Consider the following 21,784-nt stretch of genomic DNA (forward strand, 5'->3'; position numbering starts at 1 on the left):
CAGGATGCTGATGTCAAGCCAGAAAGATGCCCTACCTACCACACAAATGGGTAATGTGACATATGAATTTCAGTACCAGTGCGATGCCAGGTACATTGGCAGTACATCCCAATGACTGGCAGATTGTACCAAACAGCACGTCCCTTCAGAGTACTGACCGTACTCAATCAGCCTGTGCTAGCAAAATTCAGAACACAATGTCTAACATTAGATCTGTTTCAATGACTGGACAGCACTAGCTGAACAATCCCGTGTGTGCTAAGAATTACATTAACAACCAATTTAACATTATCAGTTGGGCTCGCAACGTGGCTCCCTTATGCTTGCTAGAAGCTGCATATATTCATTCGCAGGGACCTGTCCTCTGCAGGCAAAAGGAACATGTCCAGGCATTGCACCGGTTTTGAATTAAACAAAAGCATGGAGGACAATAGCTCCCTGGTGCATTTCCCATGGCACCGCCTCTACCAGTCAGAGCCAACTTGCCAACCAATCAGCAACTTTTTCTCATGGAGTATAAACTGCTGCTTCCTTTGAAATTTGGCATTCTTGCATCTGTCCTGATGAGTACAAGATGAAAAGCTTCAATACATGTCTCTTTTTTCAGCAATACTCAAGTTCTGTACTACCGAGTGACAATTAGATATATGTTCCTCCACTCTCTTACCAAGGTGACTGAGGTGGCTTCTAAACCATCCTGTTGTATCAAACTGTTACAAAGAATGCAGCCCACCACCTTCTAAGGAATACAAGGGTTGGGCAGACATTTATTGCCTACCCCTAATTGCCCACAAACCTAGTATGAATTTTAGAAGTTCCACCTCCCCACACATTTGACTCACTGCTGTAGCATGTTTTCTGTCTGTTCGAGATGATGGTGATGCTTCTGTCCCTCTGTTGGCCTTATGCTGACAATGTCTGCACTTGTGCAGATGCTGTGTCTCCCTGTCGGCCTCAAATTTGTGTCATTCCCTTTCTCTTCCAGCATTGTTCTCACTCTCTCTCAAGCTGAAACCTTTGCTTCTTTAGCTAAAATTTTCCCTGTTACTCTTTCTTCCACCATTAACCATCCCAGTTCAATATCTGCCTCTCCTGATTTGGTTGACATTTTTGGTTCTTACTGCTTCTGTTCCATTCACTTTTAAATTTTAAGCATTTGGATTTGGCTTCACCACTAGTATAACTCTGTACCTCAGATCGCTACCACCAATTATTATGAATTTGGGTTCTGTCACAGGCATCTATTGAGCTCTGGTGAACTTGAAAATGACACATTATCTTAGTGCTTTTGTAGTTGCAGTCACTGTGGATCTATAGGAATTCCAATGCTTTACTGACAATTCATTCTTAAAGTTTCATCTTTTCCAAAATTTTGAAGTGACCATGTCTGTGACATAACGTTTGGCAAATCTTTTTAATCCTCTTGCTTGTTTATAAACATAAATGCCCATAAAATGAATCAAATGGAACTATAATGATAATGTTCTGTTCAAAATAAGATATTCTAGCCATTCAGCCCCCATCAATGTTCCCTCTAATTTCCCTTCACTTTGCATGGCCCCAAACCCTTACAGCAGAGAGGAATGTTACTCCCCACAGCTAAACACTTTTCAGCAAGGCAGTCTCCCTTTAAAGGATTGGAGCAAGGGATCCCACTATCGATAGTTATTTCTTTAAATAAAAGTAATAATTAGTATTAATTTTCTTTTATCCCCTCTTCAGTTTATGTCTCCTCTCCTGAAACTGCTAACTCATGCAATATTTTTCCTTTTTTTCCCTCTGTATTTAAGGGGTTCTAGAATGAACATCTTTGTTTATATGAGTGTTAAGATATCATTAGGAGCAAAGAGCTGCCTGAAAATATTTAGAGCAGGGTGTAAAAGATATGAACTAACATTAATCAAGACACAAGTCATTAACTTTTTGCAAGTACACTGTACTCCTTTCAATTTTGCAAACTGAAATTCAGCTTTTTGAAGTAGAGCAGCTCCCACAAGACAGGACTTTAAAAGTGGATGACAAGTTAATAAAAATGTAACAGAAATGCGTGGGAATCTAAGTTTACTAAATAGCGACAAAAAGTGCTAAAGCTCTATAAATCATTTGTAAATCAAAATGTAACAAAAATGCGTGGGAATCTAAGTTTACTAAATAGCGACAAAAAGTGCTGAAGCTCTATAAATCATTTGTACCTGCAGTTAAAGTATTTTGTCCAATTTGGGTATCCTAGTTTAGCGAGCATGTCAAGACTGTGTCAAGAGACTCCTAAGGTGATAACAAGGATCAGAAGTTTTATTTATGAGAACAGACATGAAGAACTGGAGCTCTTGCAATGAGTTAATGAGTGATCCGATAGAGGTGTCCTAAATTCTGAAGCATTTTGCTAAGTTATATGGGAGAAACTATTTCCACTGGTGAGTTGGTAACTAATAGACATAAATGTGCTCTGAAGCATTTAATGACATCCTGAGGTTGTGAGGGACACTATGTAAATGCAAGTTCTCTCTATCGCCTTTTTTTTTAAAAAGAGATTGGTAGCCAAATAGTCTCCTTCAGTCCTGTAACATTTTATGAATTTAAGTTATCTAATGGAAGGTATTAATATTGTTCTATGGATATTAATGAATAGTGTCCTTTAAACGTACATTCCTTCAGGGGCATGAAGAAGCAACTCTTTGCATTCAGCTTCCAAAAGGAGTGCAACTTGCTGACACTGGTCAGGCGACCAAGTTCACATGCTGTGAAGAGGGATTCCATGCAGTACTGCCTACTAATGGCACAATAGCAACACCATCACGCACGTAAATGCCTTTCAGCTGAACTACCAAAGTTCTCTTTGTTGAATATCATGTAATTGCAGGAAAGAGGAGAAAAACCTACGTTAATTTTTAAATAATCCAAATTTAAATAATGTCTTTTTTTAAAAAAGCTCTTACAAAATAAATGTGACTGGCAGTTATTTGGCTGGAAATACAGCAAGCATGAGCAGTGAGCAGACGCGCAAATATTATACATGCACACAAACCCATTTGGGTTGAACATAAAGTTTAAATATCCATCAGTTTCTTTTTCTTTATTCAGTCACGGAATGTGGGCTTCACTGGCTAGACCAGCATTTATTGTCCATCTCTAGTTGCCCTTGAGAAGGTAGTGGTGAGCTGCCTTCTTGAACCACTGCAGTCCATGTGGTGTAGGTACACCCACAGTGTTGTCAGGATTTTGACCCAGCGACAGTGAAGGAATGGTGATATATTTCCAAGTCAGGATGGTGAGTGACTTGGAGGGGAACTTCCGGCTGGTGATGTTCCCATCCACCTGTTGCCCTTGTCCTTCTAGATGGTAGCAGTCATGGGTTTGGAAGGTGCTGTCGAAGGAGCTTTGGTGAATTCCTGAAGTGCATCTTGTAGATGGTACACACTGCTGCTACTGTGCGCTGGTGATGGAGGGAGTGAATATTTGTAATGTGGTGCCAATCAAGCGGGCTGCTTTGTCCTGGATGATGTCAAGCTTTTTGAGTGTTGTAGGTGCTGCATTCATCCAGGCAAGTGGGGAATATTCCATCACACTCCTGACTTGTGCCTTGTAGATGGTGACAGGCTTTGGGGAGTCAGGAAGTGAGTTATTCGTTACATAATTCCTAGCCTCTGACCTGCTCTTGTAGCCACAGTATATATATGGCTAGTCCAGTTCAGTTTCTGGTTAATGGTAACACCAGGATGTTGATAGTGGGGGATTCAGTGATGGTAATGCCATTGAACGTCAAGAGGTGATGGTTGGATTCTCTCTTGTTGGAGATAGTCATTGCCTGGCACTTGTGTGGCACAAATATTACTTGCCATTTGTCAGCCCAAGCCTGGATATTGTCCAGGTCTTACTGCATTTGGACATGGACTGCTTCAGTATCTGAGGAGTCGCAAATGGTGCTGAACATTGTGCAATCATCAGCGAACATCCCTACTTCTGACATTATGATGGAAAGAAGGTCATTGAGGAAGCAGCTGGAGATGGTTGGGCTGAGGACACTACCCTGAAGAACTCCTGCAGTGATGTCCTGGAGCTGAGATGACTGACCTCCAATAACCACAATCATCTTCCTATGTGCTAGGTCCGACTCCAACCAGCAGAGAGTTTTCCCCCCGATTCCCATTGACTCCAGTTTTGCCAGGGCTCCTTGATGCCAAACTCGGTCAAATGCTGCCTTGATATCAAGGGCAGTCACTCTCACCTCACCTCGGGACTTCAGCTCTTTTGTCCATGTTTGAACCAAGACTGTAATGAGGTCAAGAGCTGAGTGGCCCTGGTGGAACCCAAACTGGGCGTCAGTGAGCAGGTTATTGCTAAGCAAGTGCCACTTGATAGCACAGTTGATGAGCCTTTCCATTACTTTACTGAGAATCGAGAGTAGACTGTTGGGGCGGTAATTGGCCAGGTTGAATTTGTCCGGCTTTGTGTGTGTGTACAGGACATACCTGGGCAATTTTCCACATAGCCGGGAAGATGCCAGTGTTGTAGCTGTACTGGAACAGCTTGGCTAGGGGCGCGACAAATTCTGGAGCACAAGTCTTCAGTACTATTGCCGGAATGTTGTCAGGGCCCGTAGCCTTTGCAGTATCCAGTGCCTTCAGCTGTTTCTTGATATCACATGGAGTGAAACGAATTGGCAGAAGACTGGCATCTGTGATGCTGGGGACCTCCGGAGAAGGCCTAGATGGATCATCCATTTCCTTCCAAAGGCAATTATAAGGCAATGAAGCAGAGGGTCTCTTTACCATTCATTTCAAATAACTGCACAGTTGTAGGAGGAGGTGGATTCAATGAATTCAACATTATTCCACACAGAGGCCAGAATTTAAACCAGCACTCGTGAATATTAAATAATTAAATTTATACACACCTCTGTAATTCATACCGAACCTCACAGAAATTGAAACCACCTGAAAAAAGAAGAGAAAAAGTAATAAATTGGACATTGCCTTATCTATCATAGGAACATAGGACAAAAGAAATAGGAGCAGGAGTAGGCCATTTGGCCTCTCAAGCCTACTCCACCATGCAACTAGATCATGGCTGATTTTCTATCTCAACACCATTTTCATGCACTATCCCACATCCCTCGATGCCATTAATATCTAGAAATCTATCGATCTCTGTCTTCAACATATTCAACGACCGAGCTTCCACAGCCCTCTGAGGTAGAGAATCCCAAAGAGTCACCACCCTCCAAGTGAAGAAATTCCTCCTCATCTTGGTCCTAAATGGCCTACCCCTTATTCAGAGACTGTGTCCCCTGGTTCTAGACCCTCCCAGCCAGGGGAAACATCCTACCTGCATCTCCCTTGTTGAGTAATAATTTTGTATGTTTCAATGACATCGCCTCTCTTTGAACGTTAGAGAATACAGGCCCAGTCTCCCCAATCTCTCCTCACAGGACAAGCCACCATCCCAGGAGATTAAACTTTCCATCTTTCAGGCCCACTCAAAAGGCTTTTCATTAAATTACACATAGTACTTACAGAGGATAAAAACATGTATAAGTTTAGTTTACAGAAGATCTTCGAAGAGGGAAGTATTGTGTTACAACCTCCAAAAAGCTGATCTTCTGAAAAATCAATTTAATCCCCAAGGTATTAAAGTCATCAGGCCAAAAAGAAATTAAATACTAAAGCGTCCAAGCAGCCAAAATGAAAACTTGAATGCGACATGGATGAAAGTATAAACATTAAGTGATGTGAATAGCAACAAGCTCCCTTATATCAAATCAGTATACCATAGCATGTTTAACACTTTCCTAAACCAACCTACAATTATATCTGGAGAAACAAAATCACACACAAACTGGCATTAGCCTAGATTTGAAGAGTCATTTTGGACTCGAAAAGTTAACTCTGTCTCTCTCTCCACAGATGCTGCCAGACCTGCTAAGTATTTCCAGCAATTTCTGTCCTTATTTCAGGTTTCCAGTATCTGCAGTATTTAGCTTTTATTATGGCATTAGCTAAACTTGTTTACGTCAATTTTATTTTGACATATGCATTAAATTTCCACCACTTTCTATTGTTCCCTGCTGTCTGTCGGGTTTCTTTGCCATTATTCTTCCCTAGCTGAGAGGGCCAATGTGTGACTGCTCCCCAGCATCTTCCAGTGTTGCTCTTGACTTTATTGCTAGAAAATTCCTGACAGTGGGATGGCTTCCTGTTTAACTTTCCCCTCACCCTTTGATAAACTTGGGATAAACCTGGCCTCCTGCTCCTCATGTAGCCAATATCAGGATCCAAAATTTATTACTCAATTGTGCAGCTATAACTGTTGTACGAGGTCTAGAGGCTTGTATGGTTGAACAATAACTGTTTATTAATAATACATAACTGCATACATATATACAAGATACAGTCCTGACTAGGAGCTATTTTCATGCCAACTTCTACCAGACTTATACTGCATTCTACTACGCCAATGTGACTCTCTACACCATAATGTGGGTAGTACGGTTTCCTTAGTCCCACATTAACCCTTACAACCTCAAACACCCTAATACTAAACCTCCCCCACAAATATTTACCCAAATGTACTTCCAATAACATTTACATGCTACTCCTCCTCTCCCCAACCCTCTGATTTTACAGATTCAGATGGTCTGGAGGCTTTACAACTCTTCCAGGTCACTTTCTTTTCAAGTTTGGAGGAGTGGTAGTCTCAACTGCTTTGGACTGACTTTGTTAGTCTGCAGTTGAAGTTGTAGTAATTGGTGTTTCAAATACTTGGGTGTCAATATCTGGTTTGCTTCTTGCACTTCTTAGTGTTGTATTTTTCTTTAGGAACATAAGAGCAGAAGTAGGCTATTTGGTCCCTTGAGCCTGATCCACCATTTAGCTAGATCATGGTTGACAATCTGTCTTCCTTGGTCGGATACCATGGGCTTGTCTCTATCCTTCCGGAGGGAATATTCACTCCGTTCATTTGTAGACTGGACTCAGGTTTTCTTTTTCCGTGGGGTCCGCCAGGTTCTTCCTAGAAGTTGAAGGTTCTCCTCCATTATGTTTGTTTGTTCCTCATCCTTGAGCTCAATTTGCAGTTTGGCTTCTAATGGCTGCGCTCCGTTTCTTCATGTGCACTTGTGCCTCCCTCAGTTTTGTCTTAGTGAGTTGGTGATTGCTTCTCTCCTGCTCCAAGATCGACTTCATGTTGTGCGTGTGAGTTTGAAGCTCCAGCTTCATTACTGTAGTTTTCCTAGTTCTGTGACAGCAACTCTGAGGTTCGGGCTCAGCCTTCTGCTGCTGCTCCTTCTCCTTTGTATCTTCTGTTTTATGTTGTTGTTCATCTGGAGGTTTGGATGGTCTGACTGAAGAAGAATATTTTCTGCTGTCTGCAAAGGAGTTGGAATAACTGCCTCTGCAAAGAGTGAGGACAATTCTGACCTGAAGTCCCAGTTGAGATCATCAGTGCTGCTAGACCTCTCGGGAATCTCCAATACAGTGTAGTTGACTACAGTGATTGTTTTGACGTCTTCTGCCATTTTGAGGAGGTTGAGGGCAACACAGACATCTCTGCTCAGGAGAGAAAAGGGTTGATTGCGGATGACATACTGAATTTCAACTATTTACTTGTTGCCATACTGGAGCAGTTGTTGATTCCTGCCTATGACCAGTAGTTGGACTCCTCCAAGACCACACAGTGGTGAGTCTTGTCCGTAGCCAGAGGTCCTTTTGCCATAGTTTCTGACCTGGGACCCCCCCCACATCAGGAGCATGCAAAATGAAGCCCAAGTGGGAATTCCACCCCTCGCTGGGGAGAAAGTCCCGCACTCTGGAGCTGCCGGCTAATTGGATTGGTCAGCAGCTCCAAGAGTGCGTCAATGGCAGCTGCCGGGACTGCAGAAGGAGGAGGAAAAAGGCCCAATGGATCCCCAGGGCAGGTAAGTCCAGGGTCTTGGACAGGCAGGGGGTGGGTAGGAAGGAAGGGGAGGGTGGCTCACGATTGGCAAAGGGCAGCACCCAAAGAGCTAACACCCCACTTCCCTCCTGCCCCTTGAAGAACTTATTAAAAAAAAGAATATACCGCTGGCCCCTGCCCAGCTGCTGACGCAAATGTTTATGGCATGGGCAGCCATAACAAGCCTAATGGGGATGAGGTTGGGGTGGGAGGGAAGGTGGTGGGCTGGGCACCCGCCCTATTCTATGTGCACCTCTCCACCTCCCCCCGCCCCCACCACAATGACCGGCCCAAAACACACCCAGCAGGGGCATGTAAAATACAGCCCAATGGGTGTGAAAGAAGTTTGGAACTCAACTCCACAACAGCAACTGGGGATTTTTAAAATTAATTTGCAGGGTGTGGGCGTCGCTGGCTAAGCCAGCATTTATTGCCCACCCCCAGTTGGCCTTGAGAAGGTGGTGGTGAGCTGCCACCTTGAACTATTGCAGACCATATGATGTAGATACACCCACAGTGCTATTAGGGAGGGAGTTCCAGGATTTTGACTCAGTGACAGTAAAGAAATGGTGATATACTAACAAGTCAGGATGGTGAGTACCTTGGAGGGGGACTTCCAGGTGGTGGTGTTCCCATGTATCTGTTGATCTTGTCCTTCTAGATGGTAGTGGCCATGGGTTTGGAAGGTGCTGTCTAAGGAGCCTTGGTGAATTTCTGCAGTGCTCCTTGTAGATGGTACACACAGCTGCCTGTGTGTCAGTGGTGGAGTAACAGCACTGAACTGCAGCTCTACTCCATTATTATGTTATGCACTGTTTAGTTCATACATCATGAAGTTTTCAAAGTCACACAATGCAAGAGTGCTGCACTTAAAAAAAATGTCAGAAGTGGTTTGAGACATTTTGAGGCCAAAGGGCTCTCTAAAAGTCTTAGTAATGTTATTTATAATAGCAGCTTAAAGCTCATCCACTCACTTTTTTCCTTTAAGCCACAACACTTTGTGGCTTACCGATGACAGCTTATTGAAGCAGTGGGCAGTTGACTGTACAAGCCCAGGAGCTTCCAGATTCAAACTTGAGTCTGCACTGAGTTAACCAATGTTTGTGGAAGGGGTGCCAATCAAGCGAAGTGGGAATGTTCGCTGATGATTGCACAATGTTCAGCACCATTCCCGACTCCTCAGATACTGAAGCAGTACATGTTCAAATGCAGCAAGACCTGGACAATATCCAGGCTTGGGCTGACACGTGGCAAGTAACTTTCGTGCCACACAAGTGCCGGGCAATGACCATCTCCAACAAGAGAGAATCTAACCATGGATGTAGCAGGGCCGCAGATTATATCTGATCTGTTAGTTGTGGAATCACTTAGCTCTGTCTATCACTTGCTGCTAATGCTGTCTGGCACACAAGTAGTCCTGTTTTCTAGCTTCACAAGGTTGTGAAATCAATGGTTAATTTTAAAATTGAGATCGATAATACGTTTGGTTGACAAATATCTAACAGCTTTGTGGTAAAGGTGGGTAGAAACATAGAAAATGGCAGGAATAAGTCATTCGGCCCTTCGAGCCTGCTCCACCATTCAATATGATCATGGCTGGTCCTTTATCTCAACGCCATAATCCCACTCTCTCCTTGACACCTTTAGAGTCTAGTAATCTAAATATTTCCTTCTTAAAGATATTCAGTGACTTGGCCTCCACAGCCTTCTGTGGTAGAGAATTCCACAGGTTTACCACCCTCTGAGTGAAGAAGTTTCTCCTCATTTCAGTCCTAAATGGCCTGCTCTGTATCCTGAGGCTGTGACCCCTTGTTCGACATCCCCCAGCCAGAGGAAACATCATCCCTGCATCCAGTCTGTCCAGTCCTGTCAGAATTTTATACATTTCAATGAGATCTCCTCTCATTCTTCTGAATACAGGCCTAGTTGACCCAATCTCTCCTCGAAAGACAATCTTGCCATCCCAGGAATCAGTCTGGTGAACCTTCACTGCACTCCCTCTCTGACAAGTACATCCTTTCTTAGGTAAGGCGACCAAAACTGCACACAATACTCCAGGTGTGGTCTCACCAAGGCCCTGTACAGCTGCAGTAAGACACCCTTGCTTCTGTATTCAAGTCCCCTTGCAATGGAGGCCAAAATACCATTTGTCTTCCTAACTGCTTCCTGCACCTACATGCTTGCTTTCAGTGACTGATGTACAAGGACACCCAGGTCCCTTTGTACATCAACATTTTCCAATCTATTACCATTTAAATAATACTCTGCCATTCTTTTTTCCCTACCAAAATGGATAACTTCACACTTATCCATGTTACACTGCATCTACCATGTATTTGCCCACTCACTCAACTTGTCTAAATCGCCTTGAAGTTTCTTAACATCCTCCTCACCACTCACATTCCCAACTAGTTTTGTGTTGTCAACAATATTACATTTAGTTCCCTCATCCAAATCATTGATATATACTGTGAATAGCTGGGGCCCAAGCACTGATCCCTGCGGTACCCCACTAGTCACTGCCTGCCACTCCGAAAAAGACCCATTTATTCCTACTCTGTTTCCTCTCTGGTAATCAATTCTCAATCCATGCAAATATAATATCCCCAATCCCACGTGCTTTAATTTTGCACACTAACCTCTTATGTGGGACTTCATCAAAAGCTTTCTGAATATCCAAATACACCACATCCACCGGTTCTCCCTTATCTATTCTGCTAGCTACATCCTCAAAACACTCCAGTAGGTATGTCAAATATAATTTCCCTTCCATAAATCCATGGTGACTTTGTCTAATCCTGTTTTTATTTTCTAAGTGTTCTGTTATCACATCCTTTATTATAGACTATAGCATTTTCCCTCCTACTGATGTTAACTAACCAGTCTGTAATTCGCTATTTTTTCCTCCCTCCTTTTTTATATGGGGTATATGGAGCTAGGTTACTGAATCAGTCACTGAATGGTGGAACACGCTCGAAAGGCTAAACTACCAACTCTTCTTCCTATATGCTCCTACTTTATAGTTATGAAGCACTTTAGGATGTCCTAAGGAATTGAAAGTTGCTGTGATATGCTGTATGTGTAGGACAATGATTACTAAAAGGCACTAAACTGTATTCAATAGCATCCAATCAGCAAGAGGCTCAGCATTGTGAATCTCAATTGTCCACCTGACATTTTGTTTTTCCACATGGATAGTGGTGTTCTTATAACATTTTTTTTTAGGAATTTTCACTTGATTTCTAGGACAGCCAGGGCTTGCCACAAACCTTTTACCGCTCAATTTTTGACTGTGTTTTACTTGTTCCACACCTGTTCCGCACAGATACAGACATTAAATGAGCTCTGTGTTGATGAGGCTGACACTCTCTGTTAAGACTCAAATGTGAATAATGATCAGTTGTGTAAGAACTTAGAGGCTGATGAGCATCTCTCTCCTATTAACTGTTTATACAGAAGGTCAACAGCACCCATGCAAATTACCAGTTAAAATGCTGAACTGGTACAAGTTATTTGCTGACCTCTTGGCTGAATGAATGATAACTGTAAAAGGGAAAGAAGAAAAGAAAGAAAAACTGAAAAGGATTTTTTATATTATATACACATATATGAATGTAAAAGCAGACAAATTTCAGTAAGAACTTTATCAAAGCAATGTTCAGAGATAACTTCACAACAAACAGCATTTGGTGCTGCTCTGAGCAAATGGAGCAGTTAAAGGTTTAAATGATTGATTTTGTTGTCAGTATTGTTTCTCTTGTGATGTTTGGTTAGTTCAACAATCAGCCTGGTTGATTGACTGAATGGTTCCAGGGATGAGAAACTTCAGTTGTGAAGATAGGTTGGAGAAGTTAGAACTGTTTTCTTCAGAGAAAAGAAGGTTGAGAGGAGATTTGATAGAGATATTCAAAATCATGAGGGGCCTTGACAGGGTAGATAGGGAGAAATGGTTCCGAACTCCTGAAAGGATCAAAAACGAGAGGGCACAGATTTAAAGTAATTAGTAAAAGGAGCAATGTGATATGAGGAAAAACTCATTCACACAGTGAGTGGTTAGGGTTTGGAATGCACTGCCTGAGAGTGTGGTGGAGGCAGGTTCAATGGAAGCATTCAAAAAGGGAATTAGATTGATATTTGAAAATTAAGAATGTGCAGGGTGATGGGGAGAAGACTGGAGAATGGAACTACATGAGTTGCTCATTTGGAGAGCCAGTGCAGACACGATAGGCCAAATTACCTCCTCTGCACCATAACAATTCTGTGATCGTGTTGTGTGGCACTACCACTGTGCTAAATGGGCTAGATTTTGAACAGGTCTAGTAACTCAAAACTGGGCATCCATGGGCCATCAGCAGCTACAGGATTGTATTCAACCACAATCTATAACCTCATGGCCTGGCACATCCCCCACTCTACCATTACCATCAAGCCAGGGGCTCAACCCTGGTTCAATGAAAAGTGCAGGAGGGTATGCCAGAAGCAGCACCAGGCACACCTAAAAATGAGGGGACAACCTGGTGAAGCTATAACACAGGACTACTTGCGTGCCAAACAGCATAAGCAGCAAGTGATAGACAGAGCTAAGTGATCCCACATCCAATGGATCAGATCCAAGCTCCTCAGTCCTGCCACATCCAGTCGTGAATGGCGGTGGACAATTAAACAACTGGCGGAAGGAGGTTCCACAGATATCCCCATCCTCAATAATGGGGCAGCCCAGCACATCTGTGCAAAAGACAAGGCTGATGCATTTGCAACAATCTTCAGCCAGAAGTGCCAAGTGGATGATCAATCTTGGCCTCCTCCAGAGGTCCCCAGCATCACTGATGCTGGTCTTCAGCCAATTCAATTCACTCCACGTTATATCAAGAAATGGCTGAAGACATTGGATACTGCAAAGGCTATGAGCCCTGACAATATCCCAGCAATAATACTGAAGACTTGTGCTCCAGAACTAGCTGTGCCCCTACCCAAGCTGTTCCAGAATAACTACAACACTGGCATTTACCCGGCAATGTGGAAATTTGCCCAGGTATATCCTGTCGACAAAAAGGAGGACAAATCCAACCTGGCCAATTACTGCCCCATCAGTCTACTCTCAATCATCAGCAAAATAATTAAAGGCGTCATCGACAGTGCTATCAAGCAGCACATACTCAGCAATAACCTGCTCACTGGCACTCAGTTTACGGTTCTGCCAGGGCATCTCAGCTCCTGACATCATTATAGCTTTGGTCCAAACATGGACAGAAGAGCTGAACTCCAAAGACGAGGCGAGAGTGACTGCCCTTGACATCAAGGCCACATTTGACCAAATGTGGCATCAAGGAACCCGAGCAAAACTGGAGTCAATGGGCATTAAGAAGAAAACTCTCCACTGGCTGGAGTCATATCGAACACAAAAGAAGATGGCTGTGGTTGTAGGAGGTCAATCATCTCAGTCCTAGGACATCACTGCAGGAGTTACTCAGGGTAGTGTCCTAGGCCCAACAATCTTCAGTTGCTTCATCAATGACCTTTCCTCCATCGTAAGGTCAGAGTAGGGATGTTTGCTGATGAATGCACAATGTTCAGCACCATTCCCGACTCCTCAGATATGCAGCAAGACCTGGACAAAATCCAGGCTTGGCCTGGTAAGTGGCAAGTAACATTCGCACCACACAAGTGCCAGGCAATGACCATCTAAATCAAGAGAGAATCTAACCATCTCCTCATGATATTCAATTGCATTACCATCATTGAATCCCTCTGTATCAAGGTCCTGGGGGTTACTATTGATCAGAAACTGAACTGGACTAGCCACATAAATAAAGTGGCTATAAGAGCAGGTCAAAGTCTGGAAATTCTGCAGTGAGTAACTCACCTCCTGACTCCCCAAAGCCAGTCCACCATCTACAAAGCACAAGGCAGGAGTGTGATGGAATACTCTCCACTTGCCTGGATGAATGCAGTTCCAACAACACTCAAGAAGCTTGACACCATTCAGGACAAAGCAGCCCATGTTTAATCATTCACTCCCTCCACCACTGATGCACAGTGGCAGCAGTGTGTACCATCTACAAGATGCACTGCAGCAATTCACCGAGGCTCCTTGGACAGCACCTTCCAAACCCGAGAGCTGTACCACCTAGAAGGACAAGGGCAGCAGATGCATGGGAACATGACCAGCTGCAAATTCCCCTCCAAACCATGCACCATCCTGTCTTGGAACTATATCGCCGATCCTTCAGTGTCACTATGTCGAATTCCAGGAACACCCTTCTTAAGAGCACTGTGGGTGTACCTACATCAAATGGACTGCAGAGGTTCAAGACAGCAGCTCACCACCACCTTCTCAAGGGCATTTTGAAATGCTGGCCGAGCCAGCGGTGCCCATACTTGTGAACAAAAGAAAAGAAAATTGGAAACATTAGGCACAATTTTTCCAGCCCCACAAGAGGTGGCAAAGGAGGGTGTGGTGGGGCTCCCTGCCAAGTTCCCACCTCCTTGCAGGTTTCCTGGAGGCGGTATCCCAACTGCAGATAGCGAAGAGGGCATTAAATGGGGCACTTAGCCCCTATTGTGGAATTAGATGCAATTTTTCAGATGGTATAAGGCCCCACCCCCCCGCCCACAGTGTCAGGGGCCTGGAAATTCAGCGCAGGTGGCTTCACAGCAGGAGGTCTGACCCACAGACCATGTGAGGCCTTATTAAATTGCTGACATTAAATCGCAGTGCTCAAGTCTCCCAAGTAGAAGGCATACTATTGCAGCCACTTCATGTAGGCTGATATCGCCATCAGTACAGCTTTTGCTGCAACATCAGCTGCTGCATTCCTACTGATGGTGCCTCCATGGTGCTGCTAAAATCCTGCTGCTGTCCCCTCAGCAGCACCCAAACTGCAAAGGTGGCTGGTGGCCCTATCCATGAGCCACGTTGAACTGACTTCCCGACGATGGAACCCGGTTGCCATCCCTAACTCAATGGGACCCTCGAGGTGGCTGCCTCCAGGAAGATCGCCATATGGCCACTTTCTGGTTCCCGAACTGGAATTGAAGCTGCAGTCAGGACTGTGATCCACCTGGGAAAATTCATCCCATTCCCTCTGTGTATCAAAACCTTTCAAAATTTTAAAGGCCTCTTTTGGGTCATCCTTCTGCCTTCTCATTTCAATACAAAGGGGACTCACTCAGCCTGTTCAACCTCCCCATATAGCTACACTCCAATGTTTCTGGTAACATAAATGTACATCTTTTCTTCATCCTCTACAGTACTGCCATATCCTTTTCATAATAAGGTAACCAGAATATATGAGGTGCTCCAGATGTAGCCTGACCAAGGTTCTATACAAGAGCACCCCCTTTCCGTTTCTTCCCCCTCCCTTTTGTTTTTTCCAATCATTTATATAGATTTTTCTTTTCCCACCTATTTCCATTATTTTTAAATCTATACCTGTAATGCCCTGTTAGTCTTTCCACCCCACCCCCACTAGAGCTGTACCTTGAGTGTCCTGCCATCCATTCTTAATTAGCACATTCTCTTAGATAATATCACCACCTTCAACACCTCTTTGTTCCTTTGTCTGTGACATCTTTTGATTATCTGCTCCTATCACTGCTTGCTTGTCCCTACAACCACCCCCCGACCCCCCAACTTCTCTCCCCCCACCCCACCCCACCTTAAACCAGCTTATATTTCACCCCTCTCCTAATATTACTCAGTTCTGTTGAAGGGTCATGAAGACTCGAAACGTCAACTCTTTTCTTCTCCGCCGATGCTGTCAGACCTGCTGAGTTTTTCCAGGTAATTCTGTTTTTGTTAAGGTTCTATACAAGTTCAGTATAACTGCCCTACTTTTCAATTAAATTCCTCTAGAAATAAACCCTAGTGCCTGGTTTGTTTATTTATGGCCTTGTTGACTTATGTCATTATACTTAGCGAGTTGTGTATCTGTGCTCCCTTTGCTCCTCTACCCCATTTAGATTTTTATTTTCTCAATAACATTGAACCTCCTTATCCTTCTTGCCAAAATGTAATAACTCAGATTTATCCACATGGAAATCCATTTGCCAAATTAATGCTCATTCTGCATGTTTGTTAATATCTTACTGCAATTTGTTGCAGTCGTCCTTGATATTGACTATCCACCCAAACCCCACAATTGGTATTATCTGAAATATAGAAATTGTGTTTTTGATTCATTAATCATTAATATTCCACTTTTTCCTACCAAAGCACTCTTGTCCACTCACTCAGCCTGTATATAAACCTTTGCTGTCTCCGTGCATCCACCTCACAGTTTCTCAGCTAATTTTGTATCATCAGTAAACTTGGCTACATTACACTCAGTTCTTTCATTTACATCATTGAAACAGATTGTAAATACTGTAGCTGAGGCCCAAGCACTGATCCTGTGGTACCCCGCAGTTTATTTCTGCTCTCTGTTTTATGTCTCCTAACGAAACCTCAATCTATACTAATATATTATGCTGCTTTCCCATGAACCCTAATTTTATGTAATAACCTCTTTTGTTACACCCTATGAATGCCTTTTGAAAATCCAAATACAATATCTCTTCTCTACCCAGCTTGTTACAACCTCAGAAAACTAACAGATTTGTTACTTCCGTTTCATAATCAATTTTGACTCTGAAAACCATAATCTGATTAGACAAAGTATCCAATTACCACACCCCCAATAATAGATACTAACATTTTCCCTGCTACAGATATCAGGCTAACTGACCTATAACTGCTGTTTTTTGCCCCCTCCTTTCTTGAATTGCAGAGTTATGTTTGCTACCTTCCGGTCCATGGGGACTGTTCTGGATACAGCGAAATTTTGGAAGGTCAGAAACAAATTCGTCTGTGGCTACCTCTTTTAAATACCTTGGATGCAGGCCAACAGGTTCAGGGGATTTGTCAGCTCTTAGCCCCATTAATTTTTCCAGTCCTATGCATTTACAAATATTAATTTCTTTAAGTTCCTCATTCTCACTAGATCATTGGTTCTCCACTATTTTCGGAATGCTTTTTATGTCTTTTAACATGAGGACAGATTAAAAAGAGGCCCAATTTTAACTCTTGTGCAAGTGGTTGGGTTTTGAATGAGTTAAAAATTCACCCAAAGTATTGGTTTCAATTCTCGGCCATTTCTTTATTCCCCATTATAATTTCTCCTATTTCTGCCTGTAATTGGTGGGTCTCATAGACAAGCTGAGCTCCAAGAGGGCACACTGGGAGATTGGAGAGAAACTAGAGAAAGATGTGAGTTCAGGACTAGAATTTTGAAGGAAATTTGGACCAGTGGGCTGGCTAGGAGAACATAGGAGCAAAAGTGGCAGACTCAGTGGACAAATAATCTCAATCACTATGATAAAAGAAATTCATGAGCTTCTAGCGCTTGAAGTTGGAGGTGAGAGTGGAGGATGCAGAGGAGAGGGGTTTAAGAGGATGGCTTGATTCTGGAATAGTGCGCAGTTTTGTCAAATGAGAGCTGAATCAGCTTTATGTGGTCCAGCCTGATCTGGTTGTGAATGGAGATATCAGAGTAAGATCGCTATAAAGAGTCACCAGAAGTAGCTAATTTTTAATACATTGCTGAGTGAGGTTAGCTTTATTTATTTTAGCTTTTCAGCAAGTTTAAAAAGAAGATATCATTTCACCACACAGGACAAAACAATGTGAGTCAGAAAGTCATATCTTATTCTATCATTCGTTGATTGAAATTTAAACTAGAGTTAGTAGACACTCAAAGGACAGTTCACACTTTTCAAAGGATTTGGGAAATATATAACTCTCTCTCCCCTTTTAGGTCTCCTTGCATCATGCACCATTTCTCAACATCCAAGATGACTGACAATCATTGAAAGCTATTGACACTCATACCTGCCAAGAAGTCCTTGGACACACCACTAAAAGACACTAAGACTGGTTTGATGAGAGCAATACAGAATATGCAAACTCATCAATAGTAAACAGACAGCATTGCAAACCAGGCAACCAGATCTATCACAATGGAGAAGAAGCTTTCCCACAAAACAGCTGAAGCTAAAGTTCAGAGAAGAACCCGGGTTTGAAGAACAAATGCTGGACAGGGAAGACTGAGGAAATTAAACTCCTCACTGACATGTGTGACACACCTGCTTTTTTCAAGGCAACCAAAGAGATTTATGGACCCTCAACACAAGGACTAGCACAGTAAGATGCAAAGATGGCAAGACTCTCCTCAAAGACACAGACAGTATCAATACTTGCTGGAGAGCGTTCTGTAGAGCTGCTCACTCAACTCCACAGTGGATATGCACCTGCTGGAGGGGCACGCAATTGTTCTCAACTGTTGGCAAAATCTAGCTAAGTTAATTCTTGATCACCTCTTGCCAACTGCAGAGGAGGTCCTTCCAAAGTCCCAGTGTGGCTTCTGACCCAGACGAACAAACAACATGATCTTCACAGGGCGTCAACTTCAGGAAAAGTGCACAGAGCAAGACATCCCCTTGTAAATGGCTTTCTTCAATACCAAAAAGCTTTTGATTCAGTGAATTGAACTACCCTTTGGAAGTTGCTGCAGCGATATGGATGCCCTGCTAAGTTCATAAACATCAATCATCTCCTACATGACAATATGAAAATAACAGTACTATGCAGTACCTGCATCACAAATCAGATGGGCAAAGGTAGTATAAAGGAGGAGTTCAAAGAATGTTTTTGGGATAGTTTCTTAGAACAGCATGGTCTGGAGCCAACCAGAGAGCAGGCTATACTAGATCTGGTATTGAGCAACGAGATAGGGTTCATTGATAACCTCCTTGTGAAGGCATCCCTGGGTGGCAGCAGTTTTAATATGATTCAATTTTACATTCATTTTGGAGGGAGAAACCAGTGCGTTCAAGACTAGTATTTTAAATTTACATAAGGACAATTATGAAGGCATGAAAGTAGAGCTAGCTAAAATGAACTGGCAAATGAGGTTAAGAGATATGTCAATAGAAGTTCAGTGGCAGACATTTAAAGGGATATTTCAGAATACACAGAATATATGCATTCCAATGAGAAAGAAAAATTCCAAGGAAACAGCCCACCATCTCTGGTTAACTAAAAAAGTTAAAGACAGGATCAAACTTAAAGAAACAGCATATAATTATGCAAAGACGGGTGGCAGGTCAGAAGATTAGAAAGAAAATAAAGAATAGCAAAAATTGAGAAAGAAGTTAATAAGGACGGAAAAATTGGAGTATGAGAGAAAGCTAGCTAGTAATATAAAGATGGACAGTAAAAGTTTCTATAGATACTTAAATAAGAAAAGAGTTAACAAAGTGAGCGTTGGTCCTACTTGAGAATGCATCTGGGGAACTGATAACAGAGTAGGGAGAAGGCAGATGTATTAAACAGGTATTTTGCTTCGGTCTACACTATAGAGGACATAAGTAACATCCTGGAAATAGCTGTAAAATCAGGAAATGGAAAGGAGGGAGGAACTCAGGGAAAATTACAATCACCAGGGAAGCGGTATTCAGCAAATTGTTGGGGCTGCGGGCTGACAAATCCCCATCCGGATGGACTTCACCCTAAGGTCTTGAAACAAGTGGCTAGTGAGATAGTTGATGCACTGGTTTTAATTTTCCAAAATTCCCTAGATTCGGGGAAGCTTCCATCAAATTGAAAATAGCAAATATAACTCCTTTATTAAAAAAGGGAGGGAGACAGAAAGCAGGAAACTATAGGCCAGTTAGCCTAACATCTGTCATTAGGAAAATGTTAGAAGCTATTATTAAAGATGTTATAGCAGGGCACTTAAAAAAATTCAAGGCATTCAGGCAGAGTCAACATGGTTTTGTAAAAAGGGAATCATGTTTAACCGATTTATTGGAGTTCTTTAAAGGAGTCACATGTGCAATGGATAAATGGGAACCGGTGGATGTACTGTGGTTATATTTCCAGAAGGCATTTGATAAAGTGCCACATCAAAGGTTACTGCAGAAAATAAAAGCTTGTGGTGTAGGGGTAACATATTGGCATGGATAGAAGATTGGCTCGCTAACAGGAAAGAGAGTTGGTATAAATGGGTCTTTTTCTGGTTGGCAGGATGTGACAAGTGGCACGCCATAGGGATCAATGCTGGGGCCTCAACTTTTTACAATTTATATAAATGGCTTGGATGAAGGGACTGAAGGCATGGTTGCTAAGTTTGCTGACGACACAAGGATAGGTAGGAAAGTAAATTGTGAAGAGGATGTAAGGAGGCTACAAAGTGACATAGATAGGTTAAGTGATGAGGCAAAGATCTGGCAAGTAGAGTATAATGTGGGCAAATGTGAAATTGTTCATTTTGGCAGAAAGAATAAAAAAGTTCATTATCTAAATGGTTAGAGATTGCAGAGCTCTGAAATTCAGAGGGATCTGGGTGTCCCAGTGCATGAATTACAAAAGGCTAGTTTGCAGGTACAGCAAGTAATTAGGAAAGCTGATAGAATGTTATCATTTATTGTGAGGGGAATTGATTACAAAAACAGGGAGGTTATGCTTCAGTTGTACAAGGCATTGGTGAGACCACATCTGGAGTATTGTGTAGAGTACTGGTCTCCTTATTTAAAGAAAGATGTAAATGTGTTAGAAGCAGTTCAGAGAAGGTTTACTAGACTAATACCAGGAATGCGTGGGCTGTCTTATGAGGAAAGGCTGGACAGGTTAGGCTTGTATCCATTGGAATTTAGAAGAGTAAGAGGCGACTTAATTGAAACCTTTAAGATCCCGAGGAGTCTTGACAAGGTGGATGTGGGGAGGATGTTTCCTCTTGTGAGAGATTCTAGAACTTGGGGTCACTGTTTAAAAATAAAGGATCGCTCATTTAAGACAGGGAGTCAGGGATGAGGAGAATTTTTTCTTTCAGAGGTTTGAAAGTCTTTGGAACTCTCTTCCTCAAAAGGCAGTGGAAGCAGAGTCCTTGAATATTTTTAAGGCAGAGCTATGTAGACTCTTGATTAACAAGGAGGTGAAAGGTTATCGGGGGTAGGCAGGAATGTGGGGTTGAGGTTACATTCAGATCAACCATGATCTTATTGAATGGCGGAGCAGGTTCGAGGAGCAGAGTGGCCTACTCCTGCTCCTAATTCGTACGTTCGTTATGTATGCACAGACCCCTCTCTGTCAAAACAGGCGTCAAACCTGTTGTCATTGCACCAATATTGTTCTCAATCTTTCTTACAGCAATGCTGCAACTTACTACTGACAGGTGCTTCTCCCCAGGTATGGTAATAAATTAATCACACTGATCATTTCTTCATTTTTTTTCAAACCTCAACTAGCTAAAAACCAAAACCAAGACACCAACCATTTCTGTAATAGCACTACAGTATGCTGACAATGCACAAGTTAGTGCTCACTCTGAAGTAGAACTACAATAAATAGTTGACACTGCGAACTCTGAACACTAGGAAGACCAAAGCCCTCCACCAATCCACACCAAATGTGTCAAATCCAACACTTTCAACTGGCGAGACCATCCATATGTATGCCATAGTCCTCTGGAAAATTCTCCTCAGCTCCAGCTTTTCTCAGAAGTAAAACTTCAATTTACCCTCTCTTGACTGCGGGGGCCTCAGTTCCTTATTCTCATTACTTTTCCAATACTTCCAAGTTAATCTGCTGGTTACTTTCTTTCGCAATAAGACACTGTGAGGCCCAGCGTAGATTCTCCCGCTAGCTTCAAACTAGGCAATCTTCCAGCCTCTGTTCCCTCAAGATTAAAACTGAGATTAAGCCTCACCCACCTTCCAGACAGTCAATGATAAAGTTAGTGTTTTACTCTGCTTACAGTGCAAGTCTGTCTGTCATTTATTTTAGCTACCTTCTCCCTCATTTACAATTTTTCCAGCT

At 42.7% G+C, this 21,784-nt stretch overlaps 1 protein-coding gene across 2 annotated transcripts in view; it reads right to left on the reverse strand.

The window, feature by feature from the left end:
- The window catches only part of c10h5orf24 (chromosome 10 C5orf24 homolog), a 41,381-nt gene that overhangs the window by 9,655 nt on the left and 9,942 nt on the right, over window positions 1-21,784 (reverse strand). For both annotated transcript variants that reach the window (XM_078550937.1, XM_078550936.1), the window contains exon 2: window positions 4,895-4,934. In XM_078550937.1, the coding sequence (XP_078407063.1) occupies window positions 4,895-4,907 (13 nt within the window). In that variant the 5' untranslated portion in view covers window positions 4,908-4,934. The remainder of the gene's footprint in view (window positions 1-4,894; window positions 4,935-21,784) is intronic.

This window comes from Cetorhinus maximus, chromosome 10 (assembly GCF_964194155.1).
Source record: "Cetorhinus maximus chromosome 10, sCetMax3.hap1.1, whole genome shotgun sequence".
Taxonomy (NCBI): Eukaryota; Metazoa; Chordata; class Chondrichthyes; order Lamniformes; family Cetorhinidae; genus Cetorhinus; species Cetorhinus maximus.